General features: G+C 37.6%; 2 protein-coding genes across 3 annotated transcripts in view; one reads left to right on the top strand and one right to left on the bottom strand.

Moving 5' to 3' along the window:
* Window positions 1-27551, bottom strand: part of LOC129241041 (opsin Rh4) — a 90945-nt gene that overhangs the window by 23513 nt on the left and 39881 nt on the right. The window lies entirely within an intron of this gene.
* Window positions 19581-23380, top strand: LOC129241042 (E3 ubiquitin-protein ligase sina). The gene has a single exon (XM_054877175.1). The coding sequence runs from the start codon at window positions 20309-20311 to the stop codon at window positions 21212-21214; it is 906 nt and encodes a 301-aa protein (XP_054733150.1). The 5' UTR covers window positions 19581-20308; the 3' UTR covers window positions 21215-23380.

Raw genomic sequence — 27551 nt, 5'->3', positions numbered from 1 at the left:
GTAAAAAATCGCGCGATGAACCGATAAATCATTCTTTTCAAAAAGAGTGAAAATTTGGACTAAAAAAATCGTAATAAAATATTTTCAAAAAAAAAAAGTGAAAATTTGGAATAAAAAATCGCAATAAAATATTTAAGAAAAAGTGAAAATTTGAGCTAAAAATCACGATAAAATTATATTTAAAGAAAAACCTGAAAATTTGGAATAAAAAATCGCAATAAAATATTAAAAAAAAGTTAAAATATGGAATAAAAATCGTGATAAAAAAATATTTTTATAAAAAGCGAAGATTTGGACCAAAACATCTTTGGCGGCCCTTTTTGTTTAAAAATGCACATATGTATATATAGGGTGGGCCATGTAAAATTAGCTTTTTGAATCGGCTAAAAAAAAAAAACGAATTAATATTTTTTCAAACTTTTTTTTTTTATTTTGAAGATTGAACATTGTCATTTATGAATAAAAAATAATATCGTTCAAATGACTGCCACGACTGGCTTTACAGTAGGCCATTCGATCAACCCAATTTTTAAGCACATTTTCGATTGTTTGGGCTCCAATTTCATGAATGGCAACTTCGATTTCGTGTTTTAAAGCATCAATCGTCTCTGGATGGTTCGCATAGCATTTGTCCTTAACGGCCGCCACAAAAAATAGTCCAACGGGCTTAAATCACAGCTCCGAGGCGGCCAATTGATATCGGAATTTCGGCTGATTATTCGGTTTTCAAAAACGGTAGCCAAAGTTCAAGTGTAACTTTGGAAGTGTGACAAGTTGCACCGTCCTGTTGAAACCAAATGTCGTCCATGTCATCCTCTTCAATTTTTGGGAACAAAAACTCGTTGAGCATGTCACGGTAACGCTCGCCATTTACTGTAATGGTGGAAGAAGAAGAAGACTCCCCACTTTGGAAATAGGTTTTCAATATTTCCCAATTTTGTTCAAGCGTATAGCGTATAGCGTATAGCGTCCTATTTCGTAAATGTCAAACCTTTAAGTAAATTATGAACACATTTGACATGTCATTTGTGTTATCATTCTCAAAAAAATAGGTGGTTCAAAAAGCAAACGCTATATGGCCCACTCTGTACATGTTACAAAAAAAAATATTTTTATAAAAAAGCGCTTTTTTAATTTTAAATATAAATTTTCGCAAATACTGAAAATCGCGTGGGGTTTTTCCCCAAAATTTGTTTGATTTTTTTTTTATTTTAAAATTAATACATTCATGTTAAAAAAAAAAAAAAAAAATTTTATAAAAATAATGAATTTTTCGTCACGGTCATTTATAAATTTTACGATAACACAAAATTTTCATAAATAGTATGAATTATAAAACCTAAGTTAAATGCTTGCTGGGTTAGCAATTGCTTTATACGTTTCTCTTCAACGATGTCTCAGTACAAGATGCAAATACGGTCGTAAAAAACCTAATTTTTAAGCTTATCCTGGGGGTTCTATAGGGACCCTAGGAGGTTGGGACTTTTATCGTTATTATGGTTTGACCTTGCTCTTTCTATTAGGCGTGGTGAGCGGTGCCACAACCCCTCCCCCTCCACCACCCAATATATCGTTGTAGTAATGGAAAGTTTAGCCAAAATAATTGTTACCTTAATAACCACGCATCAATAACACTGGTTTACAGCCAAAATGCACCAGAGACGCCGTTATGAAATTCCTATGTAAAATCACCGTCTGATTCCGAAAATCAAGGTTATTTTTTATTCTATGGTAACGTTTTTGAGATATTTACGAATTACCGTTATTTCAAAAAAAAAAAAAATTCGGCTCACTTAATCATATATATCTCGAAAACGAATTGAGCGATTCCAAAACCGTTGAAAGCTTTTAAAAGGTAATAAAATTTGCTATAAACTGTGTGTAAAACACTTTTTGCTAGGCCCTGCAGATTTAAAGATAACGAGCTATCATAACGGATTTTTTTAATTTTTTTTGTAAAAATATAAAAAAATTTGTACTTTGAGAGAAAGGATCTCGAAAACTTTTTACTTTTTCGTATATTTTTTGTTTTCACTCTAAGCTCCGTTTTATTACAAAAAAAATAAACTTTGATTAAACAAAATCGATGAACTAATACAAAAGTTACAAGCATTCAAGTAAATATATCCATTTAATACTTAAGTACCCTACAAATAATACCATATGTACATATGATTCTGTCTTAACTCTATGATCTTATTTTATAATTGAAAAAGTTATGTGTCTTGTTTTGACGCTTATTTATAGAAGGATCGGTTTCTCTTATGAGAAACCAACAGTAATCACCCATCATAGCGACATCCCAGAATCCTTGATACCTACTTTCAATCATTTGCATTTGCTGGTGAAACCTTTCGCCATGCTCATCACTTTCGTCGCCAAGATTTTGCGGGAAAAAATTTAAATGGGAGTGCAGAAAATGAATTTTTAAAGACATATTTACTCCTGAAAGAAAATTAAAAAGGGAATTAGATAAATACATAAGTGACACATTAGCATATAATTTTCTTAGGCTGGATTAATCTTCCAATTCAGAACAAATTTTGGTGGTTCTTGTTTGTTCGGAGCAGGGCAATAAATTCAGATTAAGGGCTATATGTTCTCATGTAAATTTAAAAATTTGCTTTCAAACTTTTTGTTTAGTTTTAAAGTTAACTGAGAAAATGGTCTTATATGTGTTTTTTATTTACCCATTTCCGCATAGTTTTTGATTAAATCGTTTACTATCAGCTCGAAGTTAGGACTTTTGTGTTTGCCTAAAAAAGAAGTAACGACCTTTTCAAAAGAGTCCCACGCCGCTGCCTCCACTGGTGACAATAATTCTTTGAAATGGGTATTGGCCATTATTTTCCTTATTTGCGGCCCCACAAAAATCCCTTCCTTTATTTTTGCTTCTGAAATCTGTGGAAAGATTGTTTTCAAATAATGAAAAGCTTCGCCTTCTTTGTCCAAAGCCTTGACAAAGTTTTTGATAAGGCCGAGCTTGATGTGGAGCGGAGGTAGAATTATTTTTTCCTTCTTTATAAGTGGTGAGTATTTTATGTTATCCACCCCAACTTGAAACTCGATTCGTTCTGGCCAATCCTTTATGATGTAGTGGTCTTGACGTGCCCGGCTATCCCATTTGCATAGAAAGCAACAGTATTTTGTGTATCCAGATTGTAGACCACATAGCATTCCAACGACTTTTAGATCGGCACATATTTTCCAATCATGTTCTTCGTATTTAATTAATTTAAGCAATTTTTGCATTGTCTCATATGTTTCCTTCGTATTTACTGCATGCGCGATCGGGATAGATGGCTTTTGGTTGCCAATATGCAATAATACGGCCTTTAAACTTAATTTATTGGCGTCTATGAACAATCGCCACTCTTTTGAATCATATGGTTCACCAAACTGTTTAAATAGACCAGCAATGTTTTTGCAATAACAAATACTGTCCTTCTTCGTATAGTACTGGGAGAATTGTTCGTGACGAGTCCTATAATATGTTACCTTAACATCGGATGAAACAAATTTAAATTGTTGCATACGAGAGGCGTGTAGTTCGGCCTTTTCTTTTGACAATTCCAAATCCCTTATCCAATCATTGAGTTGTGCTTGTGACAAAGGGTTTCTTTCGTTTTCCGTTTGCAATTCAGTACAACATGATGCCGCGTAATCAGATACTGCTGTTGACAATGAAACTGGAGCCGGAACTAAAGTTAAATTTGATGCTGGCAATCTAGCTTCCGTTGAATTTAGTTCTGGTAATGACACTGTAGATACGCTCGCATAGGTTACTTTTCTTGACTTTCCAACCCCAAATACTTTTGTAGTCCAAAATAGCAGTCCGTTGAATGGCAAGTTGGTTCCCTCCACTTCATTGGTGTAATAAATTTCATATGTCGTCTAAATAGATAGTTTAAGAAACTTGTCAGATATGCATTAAAAGAGAGCAAACTCCTAATTTTTATGATGTACCTTTTGGTTCCGGTTTCCGAAAATATCAATTCGACTCGACATGTGGTGCACACAGTATTCGGTGTCCATGGTTTTTCATTGTTTCTAGGCTCAATTCCATAACACTTATGGTATGCAAATTTCAAAGGATTTGAAAACACACGTCGCATCCTTTTAACGATAAACTCCCCGCAGATGAAACAGAACATATCTGGATCATTTTTACACTCAAATTCTCGCGCCCTTTTATTCATATTATATTTTTAAGCAAATGACGGATTATAAACTGCAATTAAAAAATGAACAGTATCCGGCGATCCTTGCAGAAATTATGAAGGAACGAGGCACATGTACTATTATTTATACTTACATAGATCACCTACCTATACAAAAAGGTTCCCTAGTTATACATAGAAAACACTACCTGCCTTAAACATATGATCTTGCTTGAAATGTGTCTGTGCTTGAGATAACGACACTAACAATTTTTTGTATCTAATAACCCTTCCAAAATCTACCTGAAACTAACTGATCTGCGAATACTAACACATATTACCAGTAGGGTACTTAACACGTTCCCTGTCCGCTGAGCCACATATGGTTCAGGAAACGTGCGCCTGATAAGCACTGATACGTTCCTGAGCCATATGTGTGTCAGCATAGAAAAAATTCCCTGAACCACATGTGTTTCATGAACATGCAGAAGCAAAAATGGACCATATGTGTTTCAGGTAGAAATACCCTACATCCGTTTTTTTTTTTAGTTATTATTATTACTAAAGCTATCCTATGACTACAGAAAAAACCTTGTTGGACTTGACGGTCAATTTTGCATTTTTGTATTGGGACAGGGAACGTGTTAAGTATTAAATGGATATATTTACTTGAATGCTTGTAACTTTTGTATTAGTTCATCGATTTTGTTTAATCAAAGTTTATTTTTTTTGTAATAAAACGGAGCTTAGAGTGAAAACAAAAAATATACGAAAAAGTAAAAAGTTTTCGAGATCCTTTCTCTCAAAGTACAAATTTTTTTATATTTTTACAAAAAAAATTAAAAAAATCCGTTATGATAGCTCGTTATCTTTAAATCTGCAGGGCCTAGCAAAAAGTGTTTTACACACAGTTTATAGCAAATTTTATTACCTTTTAAAAGCTTTCAACGGTTTTGGAATCGCTCAATTCGTTTTCGAGATATATATGATTAAGTGAGCCGAATTTTTTTTTTTTTTGAAATAACGGTAATTTGTAAATATCTCAAAAACGTTACCATAGAATAAAAAATAACCTTGATTTTCGGAATCAGACGGTGATTTTACATAGGAATTTCATAACGGCGTCTCTGGTGCAGAAAAAAAGCTGAAATTTGTGATCCAGTGTAATCAAAAGTAATTTCAAAATCTCTAAATCTAAATATGTTCTCATTTTAAGAGCTACAGCGATGAGTTAAACAAAAAACGTTCAAAATTTGTCTTATCTTTTGAAGTTTTGCCGGCACATCAGATGTTTGAGTAAAGCAGAATAAATTCTAGAAGCTCTTTTGAATTAGCTGCATATTCTTTTTTTCTTTTTTTAATTTCATTTGTATCATTGCATTTAGTCGTTTATTACTGTGAACTCGGCGATAACCAAAATTTTTCTTTTTCTAGCTCAAGAAAACAGCTTTGATTGCAAAATATTTTGTATATTGCACTGCATAGCAACTCGATTACACTCTCAAGATCTCTTAAAAATCTTTGAAAACTAACACTTACCCGTGATTGGGTTGGATAGTGTGTAGTGGTTGAGAATCTATTTCAATTCAGGAACCATGGTATTGCTTTTTGGAGCCGCTGTTAAAGCAAAAATTCAAGCCATATCATATGGTCCATACATACATAAACGCATGTGAGCGTACATATTCGCATATATACCATATACCTATACATATAATATGAAGATACCCACCGGTAGAATAATCGAAAGGGTTGTGCCGAAAGCGTAGTTCACACACATAGGCATGTCCATACATAGCTACACATAGCCGCATACAATAAACACGTATAAAAGTAAAAGCACAGATATTCAACACCAACTACATACATAATGAGGGGCACCGTAGGGTGAGAGCAAATTAATTTTTCTCAATTCTCGTTTTTGTAGCAACGTTTTTTTTTATATACATATTTTGAAATTAAATGTATCAGAAATAATGTCTCCTCAGCATTAAAAAAAAAATTTAGCAAGTTAGCAAGGCCTGTGATCTTATTTAAAATTTATATTTACGTGTTTTGCTTTTGAATCTGGCTTACTACTCTTATGTAGTATACGCTGTTATAAGTAGTATAGTAGCATGGACGGTAGATTATAAGAGGTTATTTCCCCACTCGCTATCTCTATGCTCGATTAAATTGACGAAAAATTTGCATGCGATAGCAACAACAACCATAGCTCATTAGACTGGTATATCGCACTGCCTTACCAACACATGTAACTTAAGGCGGCTCTATTCCCGCGTTGTCAATATATCTTCATTTATGCCAGTTGCTCCATCTATTCGCCACTTGCTAACGCTTGGCGAAGAGAAGAGCCCTAAACTTTGGTCATCCGAAGCAAAGTTGTGAGAGTAATGCTGCGAACACTCACCGACATAAAAGCAGTCCCCTGTCAGCTGTTACGATCAAACTAATGAGAGCCCCATGTAAATGAGAAATTACTTCCCTTCCGTATCGTAGTATCGCATGATGGAAAGAATAATGAGATGGCGCCTATCGTGGTCCCGTTACTTTGCTCTTAGAGAATTTGACAACGAGTTATGTGGTTTTAGCACCAGTATGGCCAGATTACCATTTTCGTACCTTGATTTAGCATTTTTTTTTTGTTATTTAGGTTCGGAGTTTTAGTTCTTTTTTCATGACATTTTTCTAGCCTGTTCTAATTAAAATGTAACGTTTATAATTTTGTAAAATATATATTTTTTTAAAAATTAGTTAAATAATTAACTCAGTTTTATTTAGCTTTACTTTTTTTTAACATCTGGTGGCATTGCCCCCGATTGCAGGTGTTGTTGGTGTTCTTCTGCTTTCGGCAATCTCTCTCTCGCTACTGCAGTGTTGCCTCGCTTTGGATATAAAAACGCACTAAAATGCCAATTTAAGGGAAATAAACACCAAATCTGTATTGAAAGATGAACTTTGTATGCGTGACAAATTATTTTTAAAATGTGCGTTTTTTTTTAAATAAATGTGTTATGATTATGTATAATTTAATTTATTAGTTTGTTTTTTGTTAAGCGAAACTCTTTTGTTAAGAGAACGACTTTTTTGCTATATTTGAGGTTATGTAAGTAGATAAGGTACTTTTTTTGTAAAAATGTCATTATGGTTTCTTTAGTATCTTTTTTTTTTTTTTTGCTTAATGTCCTATGTCCCACTAAGAATTGATGACCGGGAGAAACGATTACACCTCTATGGTTCGCATTCAGTAAGTTCAAACGCTTTTTAAAATGTGTAAAAAGGTTTTCAATCTTAAGAAGAGTTGAGGGAAAAAGATTTAATATTCTTGCATAACCTTAAAAGGAGCAACAACTTTAATTCACACTTTCAAAATATCAAATTTTATAAGAATCAACAAATTTTCATTAGCTCTAAAATCTTCTCGGAGTGACCTTTTTTAACCTTCTTTTGTTTAAAAATACAGTTTTTTTAACGTAAAGTTTCGGTAGCTTTAAATTAAAAAAAAAGAAACAAACACGAAACTTCAAAATTTTTGCATTTTCGGTACAAAAAAGTACTAAATTTATTGCGAAGAGCAAATGGTTGGCAATACTGCACAACCCGGAAAAACGTGACGTCACACACTCTTGATGGGCGCAATCTTCTTTCTATCATTCTTGGTAGTATCGTAGGTTTTATCTCAGGATAAATGAACTATTTGGATTTGTTGGTTTTTGGCTTTGGTTTATTAAACAATGGAAAATTGTAACTGATAACGCGGATGTGTGAAAAAGTGTGTATGCAAAAATATCAATGGCAACATTGTGTAGATACAACCAAACACATACACACACAAACCGATGTATTGTCCAAATATGTTACTAAAAGAACGCAGTTGTTCTCTACGGGATACGTCTTGCTCAATTTTTTATTCCCTACGGGCTGCGGTAAGGGACTACGATACTTCGGTCAGTGTGCGCAGCACAACTTTATCTCTTACGTCATAGAAGATTTGACAGAGAGAGAGAGAGTGGTAAATGAAAACAACTTGTGTCGCAGTGTAACCACCACCCTTCGCAGACGAAGAGACCCGCGTAACTGTGGCTCAAGTACGTTCTAGATATTGTAGCAGATTAAACAACACCTACTTATCAGAATTGACCGCGACATACTTAATATATCGCACCCTAAATACAAAAGGGTCACAACTCAAAATTTTCCACACTCGAGCTTGACTTGTTTACAGTAGCACAGAAAACAAACTATGTGATATATCACGCTGAAATTTGTCATGTAAGCTTATAACAGTCCTACCAAAAAACAAAAAAATTATTTTTGCCATATGTCATCCGCGGACCGTTTTATTGATAACGTCTCGTTCATATTTGAGCAGAAGGGACATTTTGAGTTGTGACCCTTTTGTATTTAGGGTGCGATATGTTGGGCATGTGAAGGTAGCCCGCACGAAATTAACCACCTATTCACATGCCCCACTAAACCCACTCGCCTAACACCCTTCTCGCTCTGGACCCAACCCGTCGAATTGGTGTTTCTTGGGCCTACCGTTACACGAGTTAGACGATGACGATCAGTGACTACAATGCACTGTCAGGGTTTGATGAAATGCTACAACAACAACAAAAACATGTGTAGTATGAGGTTGGTTGAATACAGAGAGAGCAACGTAGTATGGTAGCATGAGCGCATGCTTCTTGATTTTGATTTTGTGTATCATCAACACAATCTCAGTTTTGCCGATCTCTGTCGAAAACAAAACGCTGCTCCGTCCCCTGTTACGCCAGCATAACAGGTGATTCCAAAGCGAATTGAGTACTGAGGGTGGCGCCATTAAAGACTGTTGCTTTACTCTGACGTCAGCTCCCTTCGCAATACAAAACAAACAAAAGTAGGAGAAATTACATATGGCTTGGTAATATTGTGATTTGTGAGTTTTAAAGTAATCAAACTAACGCAAACGAAGTGCCGCGTGTTAAATTGTTGAAGCACAAATTAATATCAAGCCTCCGAATGCAGTTTGCTCTTCTCAATCATTGTGGAGCTGATTCCTTTAAAATCACTTAGAGCCGGTTAGCGGTCTGATGTTGGCCGCACCTTTTGCATTCTTTCTGTTGTGATATAGTAGCAAAAGCTGATTTATTTCTGTATCTTTCGAATAATAACTAATTGGATAAGTTCAATGTGTTTATATAATAAATCTCAGGGGAATGAGGGTTGACAAATCATATCGTCCATGGATTGAAATTCACCCCACAATTAAATAATATCGGACACTATATAGTAAGTAACTTACATGGATAAAATGTAAACATAATATTTTGCTTATAAAATGTTGCCTTTTAGTTTCTAGAAACTCTTTTAATATACGAAATTTATTCACATGAATGTTACGATGGGCAAACGCTGAGTTAGAGTTTAGAACAAAATGAAATAAATTGCCAGGATTGGTGTGCTTCAGTTATGCCGATGCCAGAAAAACTTTGAGTAAAGGCAAATACTACATAGTAGTATACTTTTCGCACGATAGTTGGTTCTACGTTACCGGAACGACCCGGATTTATATCCGGCTAAGGACTGTCACTCCAGTCCGCCAGTTCAGGGTTTGTCAAATATAGTTTCCTTTAAATTCGTCAGTAAACCAAAAAATACCATATGTTTCAAGCAGGTCTATGTTCAGTGTGTACCAGTAGTATTTTGTGGTTGCTGTTTTTGGTCTTTCACCGAGATTCGAACTTACGTTCTCTCTGTATTCCGAACGGTAGTAACGCACCAACCCATTCGGCTACGGCGGCCGCCTCACTTGCGCTAAATTTCTATAAATTTATATACCTTTATTTATTTTTTTTACTTCCTTCTGTACAACTTCGGTCCATAAGTTCTTTTTCTTCCGTGCAGCAGCGTTATTTTCCTCTATATGGAGCCTAACTGTAATCGGGATATTCACTCCATTCACAGATAGGATTCCGCAAGGGAACATTAAAATAAAATTGTCACAATAGAAATCGAAAAACAAAAAATATTTTCTGCTCACTTTTCTTTCAACTTTTTTCAAGTGTCAAAAGCGCAGCGTAAATTTTTTTGATGCAAATAATGAGCGTCGGCAAAAACAATTTGCGCCTCTTGGTGCATTTCTAAAGAGACTAAAATATTGAAGCCAAACTCTTAAGTAGATCAGGGCAATCAATATTACCACGAATCAGATGAAAAATAAAAATGAGTGACTGGATAATTCTAATTTCTGGTGATCTTAAATTTGTAAGCATACAACGAGCAGTATAAGTTGGAAGCGGGCAAGACAATTAAAGTGGATGCGAATCAAAGGGCGTGGTAACAAAGATACCACATTAGTTGTGTTCGCATTAAAATAAAGTATATTTTCTCAAAAGAGATATGCGATTAGGGGTATGGGGTCTGGGAATTTTCCAGCCATCCAATCTTGTGTCGGCATCACATTGTGTGAAAGGGCAGAGCCGTGTTGAAAGATGTATTGGCTTACACTATCAATCCAGGGTTTCACTACTATCTCTAGAACCTGATAAATGCAGCAGAATTCACTCAGAATCCCTGAGTAAAGAAGTGTGGTGGCATGACATGTCCTTTGTTGCTCACAACACCTTAAACCATAAAAGTGACTGGGAACTTTATGTGCATGACAACAGGAACTTCTGTAGGATGTGAACTTAGCCATCTGTCATTTCTGCGTTTCGTCTTTTGATCTTGGCAAATTTTTTTTTTTCGTCGGAAAAGTTCATAGCACCTCAGGAGCTTCAGGGTGTTTAAACTTGTTTATGTTCTCGTGTTTGTTCCGACATAAACCGTTCTCTGCGCATAACGTAGGATGTATACTGGAGATCTTCATGAATCACTCGATGGATAAGACCCTTAGAAACAATAAGCTTCCTCGCATGGGTCCTCGATTGATTTGGAAGAGTCAGTGATTCCTCAATGATAGCTAGCTTGAACTTGTTGAACAAATTCTGCAGAACGGACAGTGCTAGAACGTTCCTCGTGTTGTTTGCGTTTTGAAACAGTTTCTGCATCGCCGCCTGATGTTTCCAATTCACGGCGAACCTTATGAACGAGCGCACTTAAGAAAGTTAGAAATTTCTAAATCGGTGTGAATTGCATATAACGACAATAACTGCATGTCTCTTGATTTCTTGAGTTAAGTCGCAGTCCTCGATGACTTATCGGAAAAAGAGCAAAAAGGAAAATTAAAGTTTCGGGAAGTTATAGCCACATATAAGCATGCCCTCAGATATCGTATGCACCCTGTATAAGCTATTGAAGGCTACCGAATTGTTTTTGTATTTGACGACGATAAAATAGGCGGATGATAAAACAGGCTCAACTTATTTCTGTAATTTATTATTATGAAAGAAAAACGATTTGAGGCTTTCCAATAAGAGGCATTATTTTGATATTCAAAGAAAAATGCTATTTTTTATATTAATATAAATAATCGGATGTTTATTTTATTATAAAGAGGAAGGTATGCCGTTAATAGTGGCAAAATAACATCAGGCAAATGACCACCACGACCACGCTTACAGGGCAATATCCTTTTCATGAAATTTTCCATAACCGCATTGCAAGGTTGCTGTCCTATGTCCTCGTTAGCCTCACGAATTCTATCTTTTAGGTCTTCAATCGACTCTGGGCTGTTGGCGTAGACCTTTTCTTTCACGTGGCCCCAAAGAAAAAAGTCACAAAGTGTTAAATCACAAGATCTCGGTGGCCAATTGTGATCACCTCTTCGAGAAATAACACGGTCCGGAAACTTTTCCTGTAAAAGATCAATGTTTTCGTTGCTTGGGTGGCACGTAGCGCCGTTTTTTTGAAAATAAACGTTGTCCAGATCAATACCATCCAATATGGCCATAAAAGATCGTTAGTCATCTCTATAGTGATAGATAACACCTGTTATTGGAAAACCCTTTATATTGTATGTCTCGTTTTAAATTGTATTCTATGAGCGCGCTTCGCTTAAACTTCAGTCGATGTCTATCGAGAATTTTGTTCTTGGACTTAGCTGCTCTGGGCCGATATAAGAAATGGACGTTGAGTGTTTCTAGGGCATTTTACCAAAGGAACATTTCAAATTAAATTAGTTACTTTTTGCACTTATGACGTAAAACTTAAAAATTCTTAAACCCTAATAGGATTTTTATGTTAAAATTACAATCAGTTCTCCGTAGTTAGCTGTTTTTCTTGCCTGCAATTTCTTACAAATAAATACACAAAAGTAAGGTGAAAGATGCCTATTAATGCGCCAAAACAGAGCTGGCCATTTCATATGATTTCATAGGCGCGCGGGCCAAATCTTTCTCTGCTCTTTTCACACGTACACGACCAAAACTACGCTGCTTTCACACATACGCTAGCGTAATCTACAAAGCAGTGATGCCAACGCTTATTGGCTTGCTGTGGTCGGGCTCAATCCGTACGCCAGTTTTAGGCAATCAAGTCGCAGCAACAGTCTGGCGAACGATGGCTTACGAAATCTCTTAAGAATTACTAGGTATAAACATGAACGAAATTTTGAAGAATCAATTAATAATTGGAAAATATATATATTACATTTCATTTTCACTCTTTAAGGGGATATTCTAGTGCAGAATTTTGAAAAAATCAAAATTTTTGTTAGCTTATTTTCACAGTTTAGATGTTTAAGAATATGTCAATAAGAGGATTTTTTTAAAATTCCTATTATTGCATGAGTTATAGCCTTTTTGGTGACATCGCGTCGGTTCCGATCCGACCGCTTTAAGCTTGTCTGAAAACTTTGAACGCGTTTCTTTTTTCGAGCTGGCGGTAAGGACATCTCGAGTTCTAATGGACCGATTTACTTCAAATTTGGGGAGTATGTTCTTAATACATTCCTTCATCGGATGACCTTAGCTCGAAACTATAACTTTTCATTTAGTATTAAATTATCATTAAAAAAATCGAAATTGTTGAAAAAATATAGAACAAAATTTTTTTTTTTCAAACAGCCGCCATATTGTGAAAACATTTTTTTATCTTGTCCAAGGCTCATTTGATAGCGGCATTTATAATAATTTAGGAGGGTTGGAATCATGCACGCCAGGACACCCTCTTTTTTTTGTTGAACCCCCTACTTTGATTGCGAATAATTTTGTCAATTAAAATGTTTTGTTTTTGGATTAGTTTTTACTGTAATAATTCATACTCAATAAACAAATGATAGGAAATGGATAATACACAATTTTTTGTTTCCTTTGTACAGCTCTTTAAAAATCGGGTGAAATTCATGCCTCTACACTAGAGTGCCCCCTTAATTTTGTTACATATTTTGCATTAATAAAATATGTACGTACATCAATAAAAAGAGCTTGATAATTCTTCGGTTTAGGAGGCCAAAATTTTGATGTTTTCCAAGAATTTTTTGAACAAAGAAGGAATAATCAGAAATTGTTTAAGTTTAGAGGATATTTTATTTATATTTCTAGGTACACTTTTTAATTTTTTTGAAGCTATTTCCGCGGGAGATAGTGGCAGTAGAGCGTGCTGTCCATGGACGATCGCCATCCGAGTGTCTTCTTCTTCTTCTTAATTGGCGCGATAACCGCTTACGCGATTTTGGCCGAGTTTAACAAAGCGCGCCAGTCGTTTCTTTCTCGTGCTAACCGACGCCAGTTGGACACACCAAGAGAAGCCAAGTCCTTCTCCACCTGATCTTTCCAACGCAGAGGAGGCCTTCCTCTTCCTCTGCTACCACCACCTGGTACCGCATCGAATACTTTCAGAGCGGGAGCGTTTGTATCCATTCGGACGACATGACCCAGCCATCGTAGCCGCTGGCTCTTTATTCGCTGCACTATGTCGTCGTAAAGCTCATACAGTTCATCGTTCCATCGCCTGCGATATTCGCCGCTGCCAACGTGCAAAGGTCCAAAAATCTTGCGCAGAATCTTTCTCTCAAACACTCCAAGCGTCGCTTCATCGTATTTTGTCATCGTCCACGCTTCTGCGCCATACGTTAGGACGGGCATGATGAGAGCCTTGTAGAGTGTTAGTTTTGTTCGTCGAGAGAGGACTTTACTGCTCAGTTGCCTACTTAGTCCAAAGTAGCACTTGTTGGCAAGAGAGATTCTGCGTTGGATTTCGAGTGTCTTGCTGGTGGGAATTCCTGAAGTTGCAATTTTTCTCTAAAATCAACAGCAATTTTTTTTATTAACAACGTATTTCCTAAGAATATGAACCTAATTTGAGTAAAAATATATTGAAAATTGCATGCTTTTGAGGCGCTTGAACACAAAGTAGTTTTTTATACCATATTTTTTCATCTATTGTGCTTATAAAAACATATTTTAAATAATATTATAATCCCAGAATTAGTTCATATAAAGGGTTTTTCAATTGGCGCGGGTCGATTTTGGCGCCCTGTGGCAGCCATTTTGTTTAGGTGACATCTGTCAAATCTTTTGTTTATTATTCAGTTGTTTATGCCAAATCATCATGGCAAGTTACACGATTGAACAGCACGTTCAAATGATCAAACTTTATTATCAAAATGAGTGTTCATTAACGCAAACGTTGCGCGCATTGCGCCCATTTTTCGGTAGACGTGGTAACCCTTCCAATTTCTTATGGCCCATATTGAACCATATGGACCTAGACGACATATGGTTCCAGCAGGACGGCGCTACGTGCCACACAGCAAACGCCATTTTATTCCATTTCAACATCTACCCGCCCTTATTGAAAAACCCCGATAACTTTTTAAGCTAGAATTCCCACCAGTTAAAAAAAAAGTAGTTTCGAGAAAAACGTCGTTCTAACTAACGCGCGCTACAGTGCGGAACCGACGGGCAGTCACTTAAGTGCTCATAGAATCGGGAATAATGCGAATTTCGCTTTAAAATTTTTACCACATATTCTTGAGTAGTTATACTAACGATTTATGCAATAAAAAAAATTGATTTTTTGATCGATCTAAACCGGTTTCCTCCCTTAAATTAACTACATTCTTAAAAACTAAATTAGAAACTTTTTAATTAGTTTTTTTGCTTTATTTCTAATTAATATCTTAATTAAAAATCTGGCCAAAGAATTTAAGCGAATTAAAATATATATCAAAAGATTAAAGTTTCAATGCAATCTCTAACGCGTACATTATTTACATACTAAAAGTTCCCCCTTTCGCTCTAATTTGTAACTCAAAGCATAGACAACACTGTTTGCATTAGACGCGTGAGCGAGTTGTGCTCTTGACTATTGGAATTTGTGATGCTCTCAGTCTGCAAAACCCTTACACAGTGCCAAAATTGCACGAATTGCAAAGTTTTGTATCCCATGCAAAGATACAACAACAAAATGTAAGCGAAACGATATTTGCAATATCCGAAAAGTGTACAACAGCGAAACCCATCTGCATTTTCAGGCCGTAAATTGTAGCATAACAAATGCGACTCTCTGCCAGTTGTTTGTTCTTATTTTTGTATTGTGACTTTGCAGCGTGCAATGTGAGTACTACTCTCGTACATATTTCAGTATGGGTTTTTACATTTCATGCTATTGTACAAACGAGCTAGACACAGAGAATCCTCCTTTTGTTTTTATTATAAAGGGTCTTTCAAAAGACATGCTATTTTCAAGAAACATGGACAAATTTAGATTCTTTCGGGTTTCACTATTTTTATTTAAAACGCAAAACGACAGTATTTAAATGTCCATCATAAACAGGTCTACAGGTAAAAAACACAAAACGACAGCATTTAAATGTCCATCATAAACAGGTCTACAGGTAAAATCCGCAGTCTATTCATGAATGCCGTCGTTGTTGAGAACGTCGAGATATCGATATTGAAGGTTGTTTAGCAACACTTTGCGCTACAGCAGCAATATTGTGAACATAACGTCCAGTTCTTGGCCTGCCAGTTCTTTTTCTATCCTCGACAAAGCCAGTTACTTGAAATTTTTGTACCAACCCTTGAATTGTCAACCCATTCGGACGATTATTTCTACCAAAAGAAGAAAAAAAAAACCAAAGAATTTCGCGATATGTTGTTCGTAAAGCTCGACCATTTTTATTGTATAATAAATTTCAATAATTTTAACTTGAAAAATTTGTTTACTTAACAACTGTCAAAGATGAAAAAAGTATCATGGGGATGGGGAGAGCGTGAATTTTGCTAAGCCGGCCCAATTAGTTTGGTTGAAGTTAATGTGGGAACGTGGAAACAAAGTGGGCAGGTTTTTCAATCGAGACGATGATGGGTAAACGGTCTGATGCCAGCGATAGCATAGGTCGCCAGGTTATGCTATTGAGCTGGCCAGCAATTGTTAGGTCAGGTGAGTTACTGCAGCTACCCACTATCCTGGTGGAGTTGTCATCATTTACTGTGCTGCATGACGAATGGTCTATCTGCTCTGCCAAAAAATGTCTTCTATGATCGTTTGGCAGGCTTGAATGCTAGAGATCGTGTGCGCATTGAAGTCACCTACAATCAAACGGTTTCCACCTCTGATGACCGTACTAATTTCTTGGTGATATCCAGCCGTGCGGTAGGTGACAGGAGATATATACATACAGGGTGCGCCATCTCGAGCTTCGGTATGGAAATATTGAATAACTTTGCTATCCATTGTCAGAAGGACTTGAGAAAAAATAATTTGGAAACGTCAATTCAGTACAATTTTAACGATGAATAACTTTACACCTAAAGAACGCGCGGAAATTGTCACCATGTATTTGGAAAATGGTCGTTCAATTGTGCTTGCTCAACGTGCATACCGTCGAAAATACCGCGGCCGTAAAGTGCCTTCTGATGACACCATACGCAATATGACTAACAATTTTGAAGAATTGCAATATCCGAAAAGTGTACAACAGCGAAACCCATCTGCATTTTCAGGCCGTAAATTGTAGCATAACAAATGCGACTCTCTGCCAGTTGTTTGTTCTTATTTTTGTATTGTGACTTTGCAGCGTGCAATGTGAGTACTACTCTCGTACATATTTCAGTATGGGTTTTTACATTTCATGCTATTGTACAAACGAGCTAGACACAGAGAATCCTCCTTTTGTTTTTATTATAAAGGGTCTTTCAAAAGACATGCTATTTTCAAGAAACATGGACAAATTTAGATTCTTTCGGGTTTCACTATTTTTATTTAAAACGCAAAACGACAGTATTTAAATGTCCATCATAAACAGGTCTACAGGTAAAAAACACAAAACGACAGCATTTAAATGTCCATCATAAACAGGTCTACAGGTAAAATCCGCAGTCTATTCATGAATGCCGTCGTTGTTGAGAACGTCGAGATATCGATATTGAAGGTTGTTTAGCAACACTTTGCGCTACAGCAGCAATATTGTGAACATAACGTCCAGTTCTTGGCCTGCCAGTTCTTTTTCTATCCTCGACAAAGCCAGTTACTTGAAATTTTTGTACCAACCCTTGAATTGTCAACCCATTCGGACGATTATTTCTACCAAAAGAAGAAAAAAAAAACCAAAGAATTTCGCGATATGTTGTTCGTAAAGCTCGACCATTTTTATTGTATAATAAATTTCAATAATTTTAACTTGAAAAATTTGTTTACTTAACAACTGTCAAAGATGAAAAAAGTATCATGGGGATGGGGAGAGCGTGAATTTTGCTAAGCCGGCCCAATTAGTTTGGTTGAAGTTAATGTGGGAACGTGGAAACAAAGTGGGCAGGTTTTTCAATCGAGACGATGATGGGTAAACGGTCTGATGCCAGCGATAGCATAGGTCGCCAGGTTATGCTATTGAGCTGGCCAGCAATTGTTAGGTCAGGTGAGTTACTGCAGCTACCCACTATCCTGGTGGAGTTGTCATCATTTACTGTGCTGCATGACGAATGGTCTATCTGCTCTGCCAAAAAATGTCTTCTATGATCGTTTGGCAGGCTTGAATGCTAGAGATCGTGTGCGCATTGAAGTCACCTACAATCAAACGGTTTCCACCTCTGATGACCGTACTAATTTCTTGGTGATATCCAGCCGTGCGGTAGGTGACAGGAGATATATACATACAGGGTGCGCCATCTCGAGCTTCGGTATGGAAATATTGAATAACTTTGCTATCCATTGTCAGAAGGACTTGAGAAAAAATAATTTGGAAACGTCAATTCAGTACAATTTTAACGATGAATAACTTTACACCTAAAGAACGCGCGGAAATTGTCACCATGTATTTGGAAAATGGTCGTTCAATTGTGCTTGCTCAACGTGCATACCGTCGAAAATACCGCGGCCGTAAAGTGCCTTCTGATGACACCATACGCAATATGACTAACAATTTTGAAGAATCGGGGTCTGTAGCAAATCATCAACGTGTTTCAGTTCGTAAAAGACGCTCCAATGAAATTGTTGAAACTGTCAATCAGAGTGTTTTGAAAAGCCCAAATCTGTCATATCGTCACCGTGCCCAGCAGCTAAACATAAAAGGAACCACTCTTAGAATGATTTTAAAAGAGGATCTTCACATGTTTCCTTACAAAGTGCAAATAACTCAACGATTATTACCTACAGATGAGCCCAGCGCTCAGGACCAACATTAGATCTGAAATAGAGGCAATATCACCCGAAATGCTAGCAAAAGTAATTGAAAATTCGAAAAAAAGAGCACAATATTGTGTGGCTCGTAAAGGTGGTCATTTTTTGGATGTTGTGTTCTAAGTGCAGTTGAAACAGATTGTAAAGGACAAAATCAAATAAAAAAACACCAACAAACATTAAATTTTGCTAGTTGTTAAAGTTATTCAATATTTCCATACCGAAGCTCGAGATCGCGCACCCTGTATATGTTAAATATTTCGAGCTCGGCATCATACGAGCTTGATATTCTAAGGACCGGTCCCTGCGTGCGATGTCTTCATCGATAAAACGATATTGCAAAGTGTTTTATACTAGTTATAAACGTTAGACCGCAACCATTGTCTCACTTGCAATTTTGTTGTGCATATTGTAGTCCTCTCTAGTAATCAAGGAGGAACTGCCGTGAAGCTGCCGTAGCTATTAAAATACCTTGTCGACTCATGAAGTGGTTTATCTCGTTGACCTCACTCGAGAGTCCGTTGCAGTTCGTTTGTAGGAGCTTGAAACTCTTCGGGATGGGAGTCGCGATTCGGGGTGTGAGGGACCCGTAGAGTTGTTTACGGTAGTCAGTAGTTAGTAAGAACTCTTCTATTAAATAAATAAAATGGATTTTAAAAAAGTCGTAAAAGTAATAAAAATAAATAAAATAGATTTTACTGAATACACAGCCAGGCTTGCCACACTGTGCACATACCTATGCACATGACGTAACTGTATTGTACATAAATTCTACTTTTGTTCAACATATAAAGCATAAACTATTTGATCATAAAATTTTCTGAGCCTAATGCTGTACTGAGCTTTTTTCTTTTCTAATTACAGCCCAGCACCAGCGCGAATATAGTAAAAGCAACTGCGACAACAACACTCTGGAATACTACGTGAGCACAGCCAGTGAACTGCCAAACGCGACGTTTTCATGTTTTTTACGTAACATATGTCAATTTGACTATTACAATAATATCGACAGGCGGCATTACCGCGATCTATACGACTCCCAGAACCAAAACGAGAACGAGAACGCGACCGCGAACGAAAACCATTGCAACAATAGTAATAGCCCCAACATTTACAGTAACAATCATAGTTCACAACGAGACATTCACAATTGCCTACAATATTTGCAACAACAGCAACAACAACTGCTAGTGGAACAACAGTACCTCAGTCAACTTCGTCATCAACTTCATCTACGTCAGCAGCAGTACGGCTATTATCAGGAGCGTTATCGGTTATTGTTACCGGTGCTGCCACGTTTTCCACTTGAAGTGCAACAACAACAGCTAGTACGACCTATTCAAGCAGTGCAGCATAGAGCACTAACGCTGGTGCCTACTCAGCAACCACACCAACAGCCTTTGACGGCTTCATCATCTTCATCATCATCAGCGGTGGTGCACAACGAAGACGAGAGCGCCGTTGTTGTCGCTTCCGCTTCTGCTCCCGCTTCTTCAGCTTCTGCCCCTGCCTCCACTGTCGCCGTCATCGCCGCCTCTGGTTCACCCTGCACACAGCTGCGTCCGCAGCAACCATTCACCCTGTTACAACACACACAAATGTCCAATAAGCTAAATCCCAAACGCCGCGAAGGTCCGATCACTACCGGCACGGGCACACCATCGGCCACCAATACATCCTCATCCGCCAACACATCCTCCTCGTCTAGTTCGTCGCTGTCGTCCGCCGGTGGAGGTGATGGTGGCATGTCTGCCGATCTAACTTCGTTATTTGAGTGCCCGGTGTGCTTTGATTATGTGTTGCCACCGATATTACAATGTTCTAGCGGGCATCTGGTATGCGTATCATGTCGCTCGAAACTCACCTGCTGTCCAACATGTCGCGGCCCATTGGCCAATATACGCAATTTGGCCATGGAAAAGGTCGCCTCAAATGTGAAATTCCCGTGCAAACACTCAGGTTATGGCTGTACAGCATCGCTTGTCTACACCGAAAAGACCGAACACGAAGAGACATGCGAATGCCGACCATATCTGTGCCCATGCCCGGGTGCATCATGCAAGTGGCAGGGACCATTAGATTTGGTCATGCAACACCTAATGATGTCACACAAAAGCATTACTACGCTACAGGGCGAGGATATTGTCTTTCTCGCTACCGATATCAATCTGCCAGGGGCTGTTGATTGGGTCATGATGCAGTCGTGTTTCGGCCACCACTTTATGTTGGTGCTGGAAAAGCAAGAGAAATACGATGGACATCAGCAATTCTTCGCTATTGTGCAGTTAATCGGCTCACGGAAAGAGGCCGAAAATTTCGTGTATCGATTGGAATTGAATGGCAATCGTCGACGCCTAACTTGGGAGGCTATGCCGCGCTCCATACATGAAGGTGTTGCTTCTGCCATTCACAACTCGGATTGTCTGGTATTTGATACATCGATTGCACAGCTGTTTGCGGACAATGGCAATCTAGGCATTAATGTAACCATTTCAATTGTTTAAAAACAGCTTACACACACATACACACACACATTTGCAAACACATATACACACACACAAATAGAGAGAGAAGACAAGGACAGGGAATATTTGTAGAAAATAAAGCATGGAAATGGTGGAAAATAGAGCGAGAATGAGCGATGGTCACGAGTTGTTGCAAAAAGTGGCGAAGACGACAAAGCGGCAATTAAATATAGAATAATAAATTCATACATACCAAGGCGAATTTATAGAAGGTGACTTCGCTAGAGCAAAAAGAACATTTACATGATTTTTTTTGTATTTGTTAGTTATTGTGTTATTGCGGACGCCGCAGCCGCATGTGTTAGTGCGTGGCTACCGTTCGGAATTCGGAGAGAACGTAGGTTCGAATCTCCGTGAAACACAAAAATGAAGAAAAAGTTTTTTTTTTTTAATAGCGAGCGCCCCTCGGCAGGCAGTGGCAAACCGCCGAGTGCCATGAAAGAACTCCTCACAAAAACTATCTGCCGTTCGAAGTCGGCTCGAAAATGTAGGTCCCTCTATTTGTAAAACAACATCACGAAACAAATAGGAGGAGGAGCTCGGCCAAACGCCCAAAAAGGGTGTAAACGCCAATTATGTATGTATGCATAGTTATTGTGTAGTTTCATGGCCAAATATCATACAGAATGTAGGCAAACAAATAAAGCAGCAACAAAGAAGCAGGGCACTTTGATATTTCCAACCAGGAGATCTCAAAAAAAGAAACAAATCAACCGCTATAGCGAAGTCATCTTATATGAATTGCTGCATTCTATTGTATACGACCTGCAAAATACCATTCGAAATCGGTTTATTTGTTTTATTTGTATAATATATCCAGCATTTGAGCGTTTCGTTTTGTTCAAGTTGAGTTCATACAAGGTGATATCAGTAATACACAAACAAATTTTACGTGTATTTTGTTTTTGTAATTTGGTGGCTTGAATGTCAAAACTGCAATCAGAAAGTAAACTAACGAAACTATGATTAAAAAAAATCGCAAAAAAAATAAAAAAAAATACGAATCAGCTGTTCTGCTGATGTCACCATATACTTGTGCACCTTGGTTTTATTTGACGCTTTGCTGGAATTTTCCGCGTAGGATATTTTGTGTTGTTGCTTTCCACAAATAATACGCTAATTTTCTTAGCGTACTTTTGCAGGCCGGTTGCAACAGACTTTAGCTATAGATAAATGCGAGCACAGCCAACTTCATTTATTTAACCAAATTTGAGTTATTGGTGGATGATTGAATTGAAGTTTGAAATTTGAGATTTGTGACCTGCTATCAACAGAGACTAACATTGTGAAGCGTATATTTGACCAATAATTTCCGAAAAGCTCTGCTGGTATCCAAGCTAGAGTCAGTATCTGTGTTCTCTTAACTGCATATGGAAATAAAATCTTATTTAAAATGTTTGAATATTTTGAAGATTAGGGGAAATAAATTCAATATGAAAGTGGCCATATGAGCACAACACAAATATGTCAACAAACTGTAGTCATATATACACACATTTTTAGTGTCGTCTTTATTAGTCTAGTGCCTCTGCAAAATAATGCATCAACATAAATAAAAATGGGGTTTTATGTACAATCCTGTTAAATTTTGTTTAATGAAATTAATTAATTCCCATCGAGGTATGAATCCTTATGCGCACAGTAAAGCAATGCCCGCCATTTCCATGTGGAAAAAGTTTCTAAAACGACTTCTCAAAGACGTGACTAATTTGTATCCTATTTTTATGTTATTCTTCTAAACCTATTATTAATTATAATTAATGTTATGTAATTTCAAAAGAAAACATTGTGTAGTTTAATTTAATACAAAAAGCAAATATTTTCTGTCATTGTACGGCAAACGTCGTGGTGTAAGGAAAATGCGCAACTATTTCATGTATATGTATGCAGGTATATAATCACATACACACACACATACATACATGTCGAATAAAATATTCTTTTTGGAAATGTTTCGATTCCATGTATGCTTGGGTGTTTGGCGCCTATTTTACTTATCAACCTACAATTTGCCTTTATCATTCTTGTATAAATTTGAAGTTTACTTAAGTTCGTTCTTCTAGTTTACTCTAAGATGTTAAAACTAAAAACCAAATAATTAATACATGAACTCATACTTTTGTACTAAATAATTAGGGAACTGAAGTTTTAATGCGCTAGTATAACTTTGTATTTGTAATTGAAACACAACATAACAATTGTTAAATGTATAAAATGAGCGTGAACCAGAGCAAAATCGGTCATGCTTTCAAAAACAAAAACAAAAGCAACAACAAAAAATGCTTTCACATGCAGAAAAGCATATTATAGAAATTTCATGGCTCAGACGAGAATTTTGCATTTGCCTTGATTTAAAATCATCCTCCATTGTCCGAGGAAAACGCATGCAAACAGACTCAAATCGTACAACAAAAACGTTTTTTAATGAATTACGCAAATGCGCTTAAAAAATTGTTTTTTTCCAAATTCTTATATACCTAAATACAGTTGCGAACACGAAAAAAGCAGTATCAAAAGAATCAACCATCAAAAGAATATTAGATTTCTAAAAAAAAATTTTATCTATGATGTGATTAGAAAGTTTTTATTATATCAGGTCAGTCCATAAGTGCGTGCGTTTCTTAAAGGGGGTTGTAAAATTAATAAAAAAGATGTTTATTTACAATGTCTTCCCAACGTTTAGGCAAATTTTCTATTCCCTGCTCAAAAAATTGTTTGTCCTTGGAGCCAAAATACGCTTCGATATCCCTTTTTATAGCTTCTTTTGAGGAGTAGTTCTTGTTACTCATATGGGATTGACGTCCACGGAAAAGGTGATAATCACAAGGTGCAATATCCGGAGAGTATGGTGGATGCGGCATTAGCTAACATCCGAGCTCGTTCAGCTTGTCTAATGTGTGCCTTGCGGTATGAGGTCTGGCGTTGTCGTGGTGAAACGAAACTTTGCGTCTATTCACTGAAGACGGTCGATTTTTTTTAAGTGCCTCATTCAGGTTTGATAACTGATGGAACAATAATCAGCAGTTATCGTCGGGTTTGGTTCCAGAAGTTCATAATAAACAATACCGGCCATATCCCACCAAATAGACAGGAGTATCTTCTTGGGGTGAAGGCCATCTCTAGGGGTCGGTTCTGGTGTTTCATCTTTATCTAACCATTGGCGTTTGCGAACAGGATTATTGTAAAAGACCCATTTTGTATCACCAGTAACGATATGGTTCAAAAAACTTTCATTTTCAAGCCGTTGCAGCAGCTGAGAACACGCATTCACTCTCTGGTGAAGGTTGGCGACGGAAAGTCTATACGGAACCCTTTTTCCCAGCTTTGAAACCTTTCTCAACTAAACCAGGTGCCTGTGAACCGTTCCATGCGATGAATTTAACCTCTGACCTATCATATCGACTGTCAAATTTGGCTCAGCTTCCACGAGTTCGAGCAAGGCGTCGGAGTTAAAGAATTCAAGACGACCAGCGCGAGGGGCATCCTCCACGTCGCAGTTACCACTTCGGAATTTTGAAAACCACTTTTGCGCAGTCCTTACACTCACGGAATCCTCTCCGTGAACAGTGTTTATTTCTGCAGCAGCAGTTGTAGCATTTTTACTACTTTTATAAAAAAATACAAAGTATGCCTCTTATACGTGTTCGAAGATTCCATTTTATTTTTTAACAACACGTGCTTCTATCTGCGATTAAAATCACTTGTTGAATGCACGTATTGTGTATTCAAAGAAAATATAAATAGTTCCGTTATATTCCGCGAATAATTTTTTGTATGCAAAAATCGTACAAAAGTGGAATTATAGGTAAAATACGCCCGAACTTATGGACTGACCTGATAATTTTGAAATATAATTCTATTCTTTAATTGAAACATATTTAAATTAATTCTTTAACGAAAAAAAATTTTTTTTTGTCTAACAAAAGATAGAACTTCAGCGTAAGCATTAAAATTTTGGGTTGTTCGCAAAGTAATTTCGTTTTTTTTGTGGTGAAAATGAAAGACCATCTTAAACCCACGCCCAATTTATGCTTTCAACCGGCCTTCCAGAATGCGGTGCATCTTCGCCATCAAAATTACCGGATCGAAATTTTGCAAACCAGTTCTGGCACGGACGTACGGTCAACACATCTTCTCCATACACATCGGTTAATTTCTTTCTGGCTTGAACAGCATTTTTACCTTTTCTATAGTAAGAATGCAAAATATGACGAAAATGCTGCTTATTGCTCTCCATATTTAAAAGGGCACCGACCAAAAACTACTGCATACAATCAATTGAACTTATTCACACACAAGTCTTGTTATATCAGCTGTCAAAACATATAATGACAATGTGGCTTAGGTGTAAAGTTAACTGTGAAAAAATACAATTAAATCCTCTGTCGGGAAAAAGCGAAATTTCTTTCCGAACAACCCAATAACTGGGAACGAAGTAGCGAGCGCATTGGTGAGAGGACCCAAACTCTTCCTTGCTATAGGACAACACAGCATCACGGAGAAGCTTAGGAGAGAAGAGCTAGGTCTGCTAAGGGAGGTTTGCCGGCACCAAAATATGGGGCTACGCCAGGCGAAATCCTTATTGGGAGTGTATAACCAAAAGAGGTTTAAGAGACTCATAACCCTCCCCAAGAATAAACTGAGAATGTTCAACGGCATACTCACAGGTCACTGCAGCCTGTGAAGTCATCTGCACATGATCGGAATACGGTCCACTGACTATTGTCGTTTCTGCGACGAATACCAATGCACCTTCTCCTGGAATGCAGCGCTATAGTGCGTAGAAGGTTGATACATTTCGGCCAACTGCAGCCAGAAGAAAGGCACATACGCTCAAACCAACCCGCAGAGATGGAAAGCAAATTGTCGTAGGTTACACCCAAAATTTTGGGATTGTTAACAGTCGGAAGGCCGATGACACACCGACTTTTACCTTGAGTTGCAGTTTGACTTCCTTTGTCTAGGTGGTAAAGAGTGTCGCCAGGGGAACTGGCTCTGGATGAGGCACTGTGATGAGCAGAGGCCACCAACGACCATGAGGTTGAAGTGCAAAGCTCGTAGAAATCAATCTATCCATATGAAATAAAAATAACAGTGGTCATACGAGCATAAGTAACGCATTAAGAACAAGTTTTAGAAAAATTAAAGAAAAACAGCATTAAGAAAGCTTGCGCAGATGCATAGCTGAAACTAATATTTAGTTCCCCCATTTCTTATTACGGCAGCAGAACGGCTTGGCATTGAGTCTACCAATTACCCAATTCATCGCTTTGGAATCTTTAACCATGCAACTTTAATAATTTCCCAACGTTGTTTTGATTGTTACTCGGTTTGTACAGCTCTTTTTAAGTCGCCCACAGATTTTCTATAGGATTGAGATCGGTGGACTGAGCCTCAACCTCAATTTTATTTGCGCGACACCAACCTTTGGTCTTCCGACTCCTGTGTTTAGGATCATTGTCCTGCTGGTCGATCCATTTTATTGCCATCTTCTCTCTGCAATACGGCAACATAACATTTCTTTTAACCCCTCCGAAAATAAGGATTTGTCGAACTATCCAAAATACGCCTCTGTCTCGGCGATGACATTCGCGCTTGAACTAAATTTTTTCCCGCGAGCCATTTCTTCGTGTTAGAGGACAAGAAAAAGTCGCAGGGAGCCAGATCGGGTGGATACGGGGGATGCGGCAGCAATTCATAACGCAATTCAAGCAGTTTGGCGGCGACAACTCCGGGTAAATGTGCTGGTGCGTTATCATAGTGAAACAGCACCTTCTTTTTCGCCAAATGCGGCAGTGTCTCCTTCAATGACTGTCTTCGCCTTCTTTGGAGCAGATTCACCGGGAGAAATCCATTGCTTTGATTGTTGCTTAGTTTCAGGTGTGACAACTCGACTCGACTCGGTGACAATTCAACGCAAAAATTCCCCCGGATCTCGCTTAAAGTGTTGTAAACAAGGGCTGGCCCCTACATGCTTCAGAAACGATGCCGGATCAGTGGCAGTGGGGCATTAAATGAGTTGGATTAGGTTGACATGAGAAGAGGTGATCAGTATCGTGCGAGGTTTCTTCACATATCTGAAATAGGTATAAATGTAACCTGTTATGGGAACTCCGGTTGCGGCATTCATGGGGCTATTGTCTTTCTTTTGTTACACCTTAAAAATAACTGCTTAATGCGCTGAAGTCGATGTTGCTAATCTCATCTTACGGTAGGGCCGACAGGGCGACAGTTTGGAACAAAAGGGAGGTGTTAGGTGAGTAGATTTAAGTGCGCATGTGAAGAGCTCTTAAGTTTAGTGTCACCCGGGCTACCT

The sequence above is a fragment of the Anastrepha obliqua genome, chromosome 3 (genome assembly GCF_027943255.1).
Source record: "Anastrepha obliqua isolate idAnaObli1 chromosome 3, idAnaObli1_1.0, whole genome shotgun sequence".
NCBI classification, from domain to species: Eukaryota; Metazoa; Arthropoda; class Insecta; order Diptera; family Tephritidae; genus Anastrepha; species Anastrepha obliqua.
The sequence above is the reverse complement of the archived record's forward strand: the minus strand, read 5'-3'. Positions and strand labels throughout refer to the sequence as shown.

Coding starts and splice junctions, on each gene's coding strand:
- LOC129241042 (XM_054877175.1), top strand. CDS start 20,309: ATGTCCAATAAGCTAAATCCCAAACGCCGCGAAGGTCCGATCACTACC.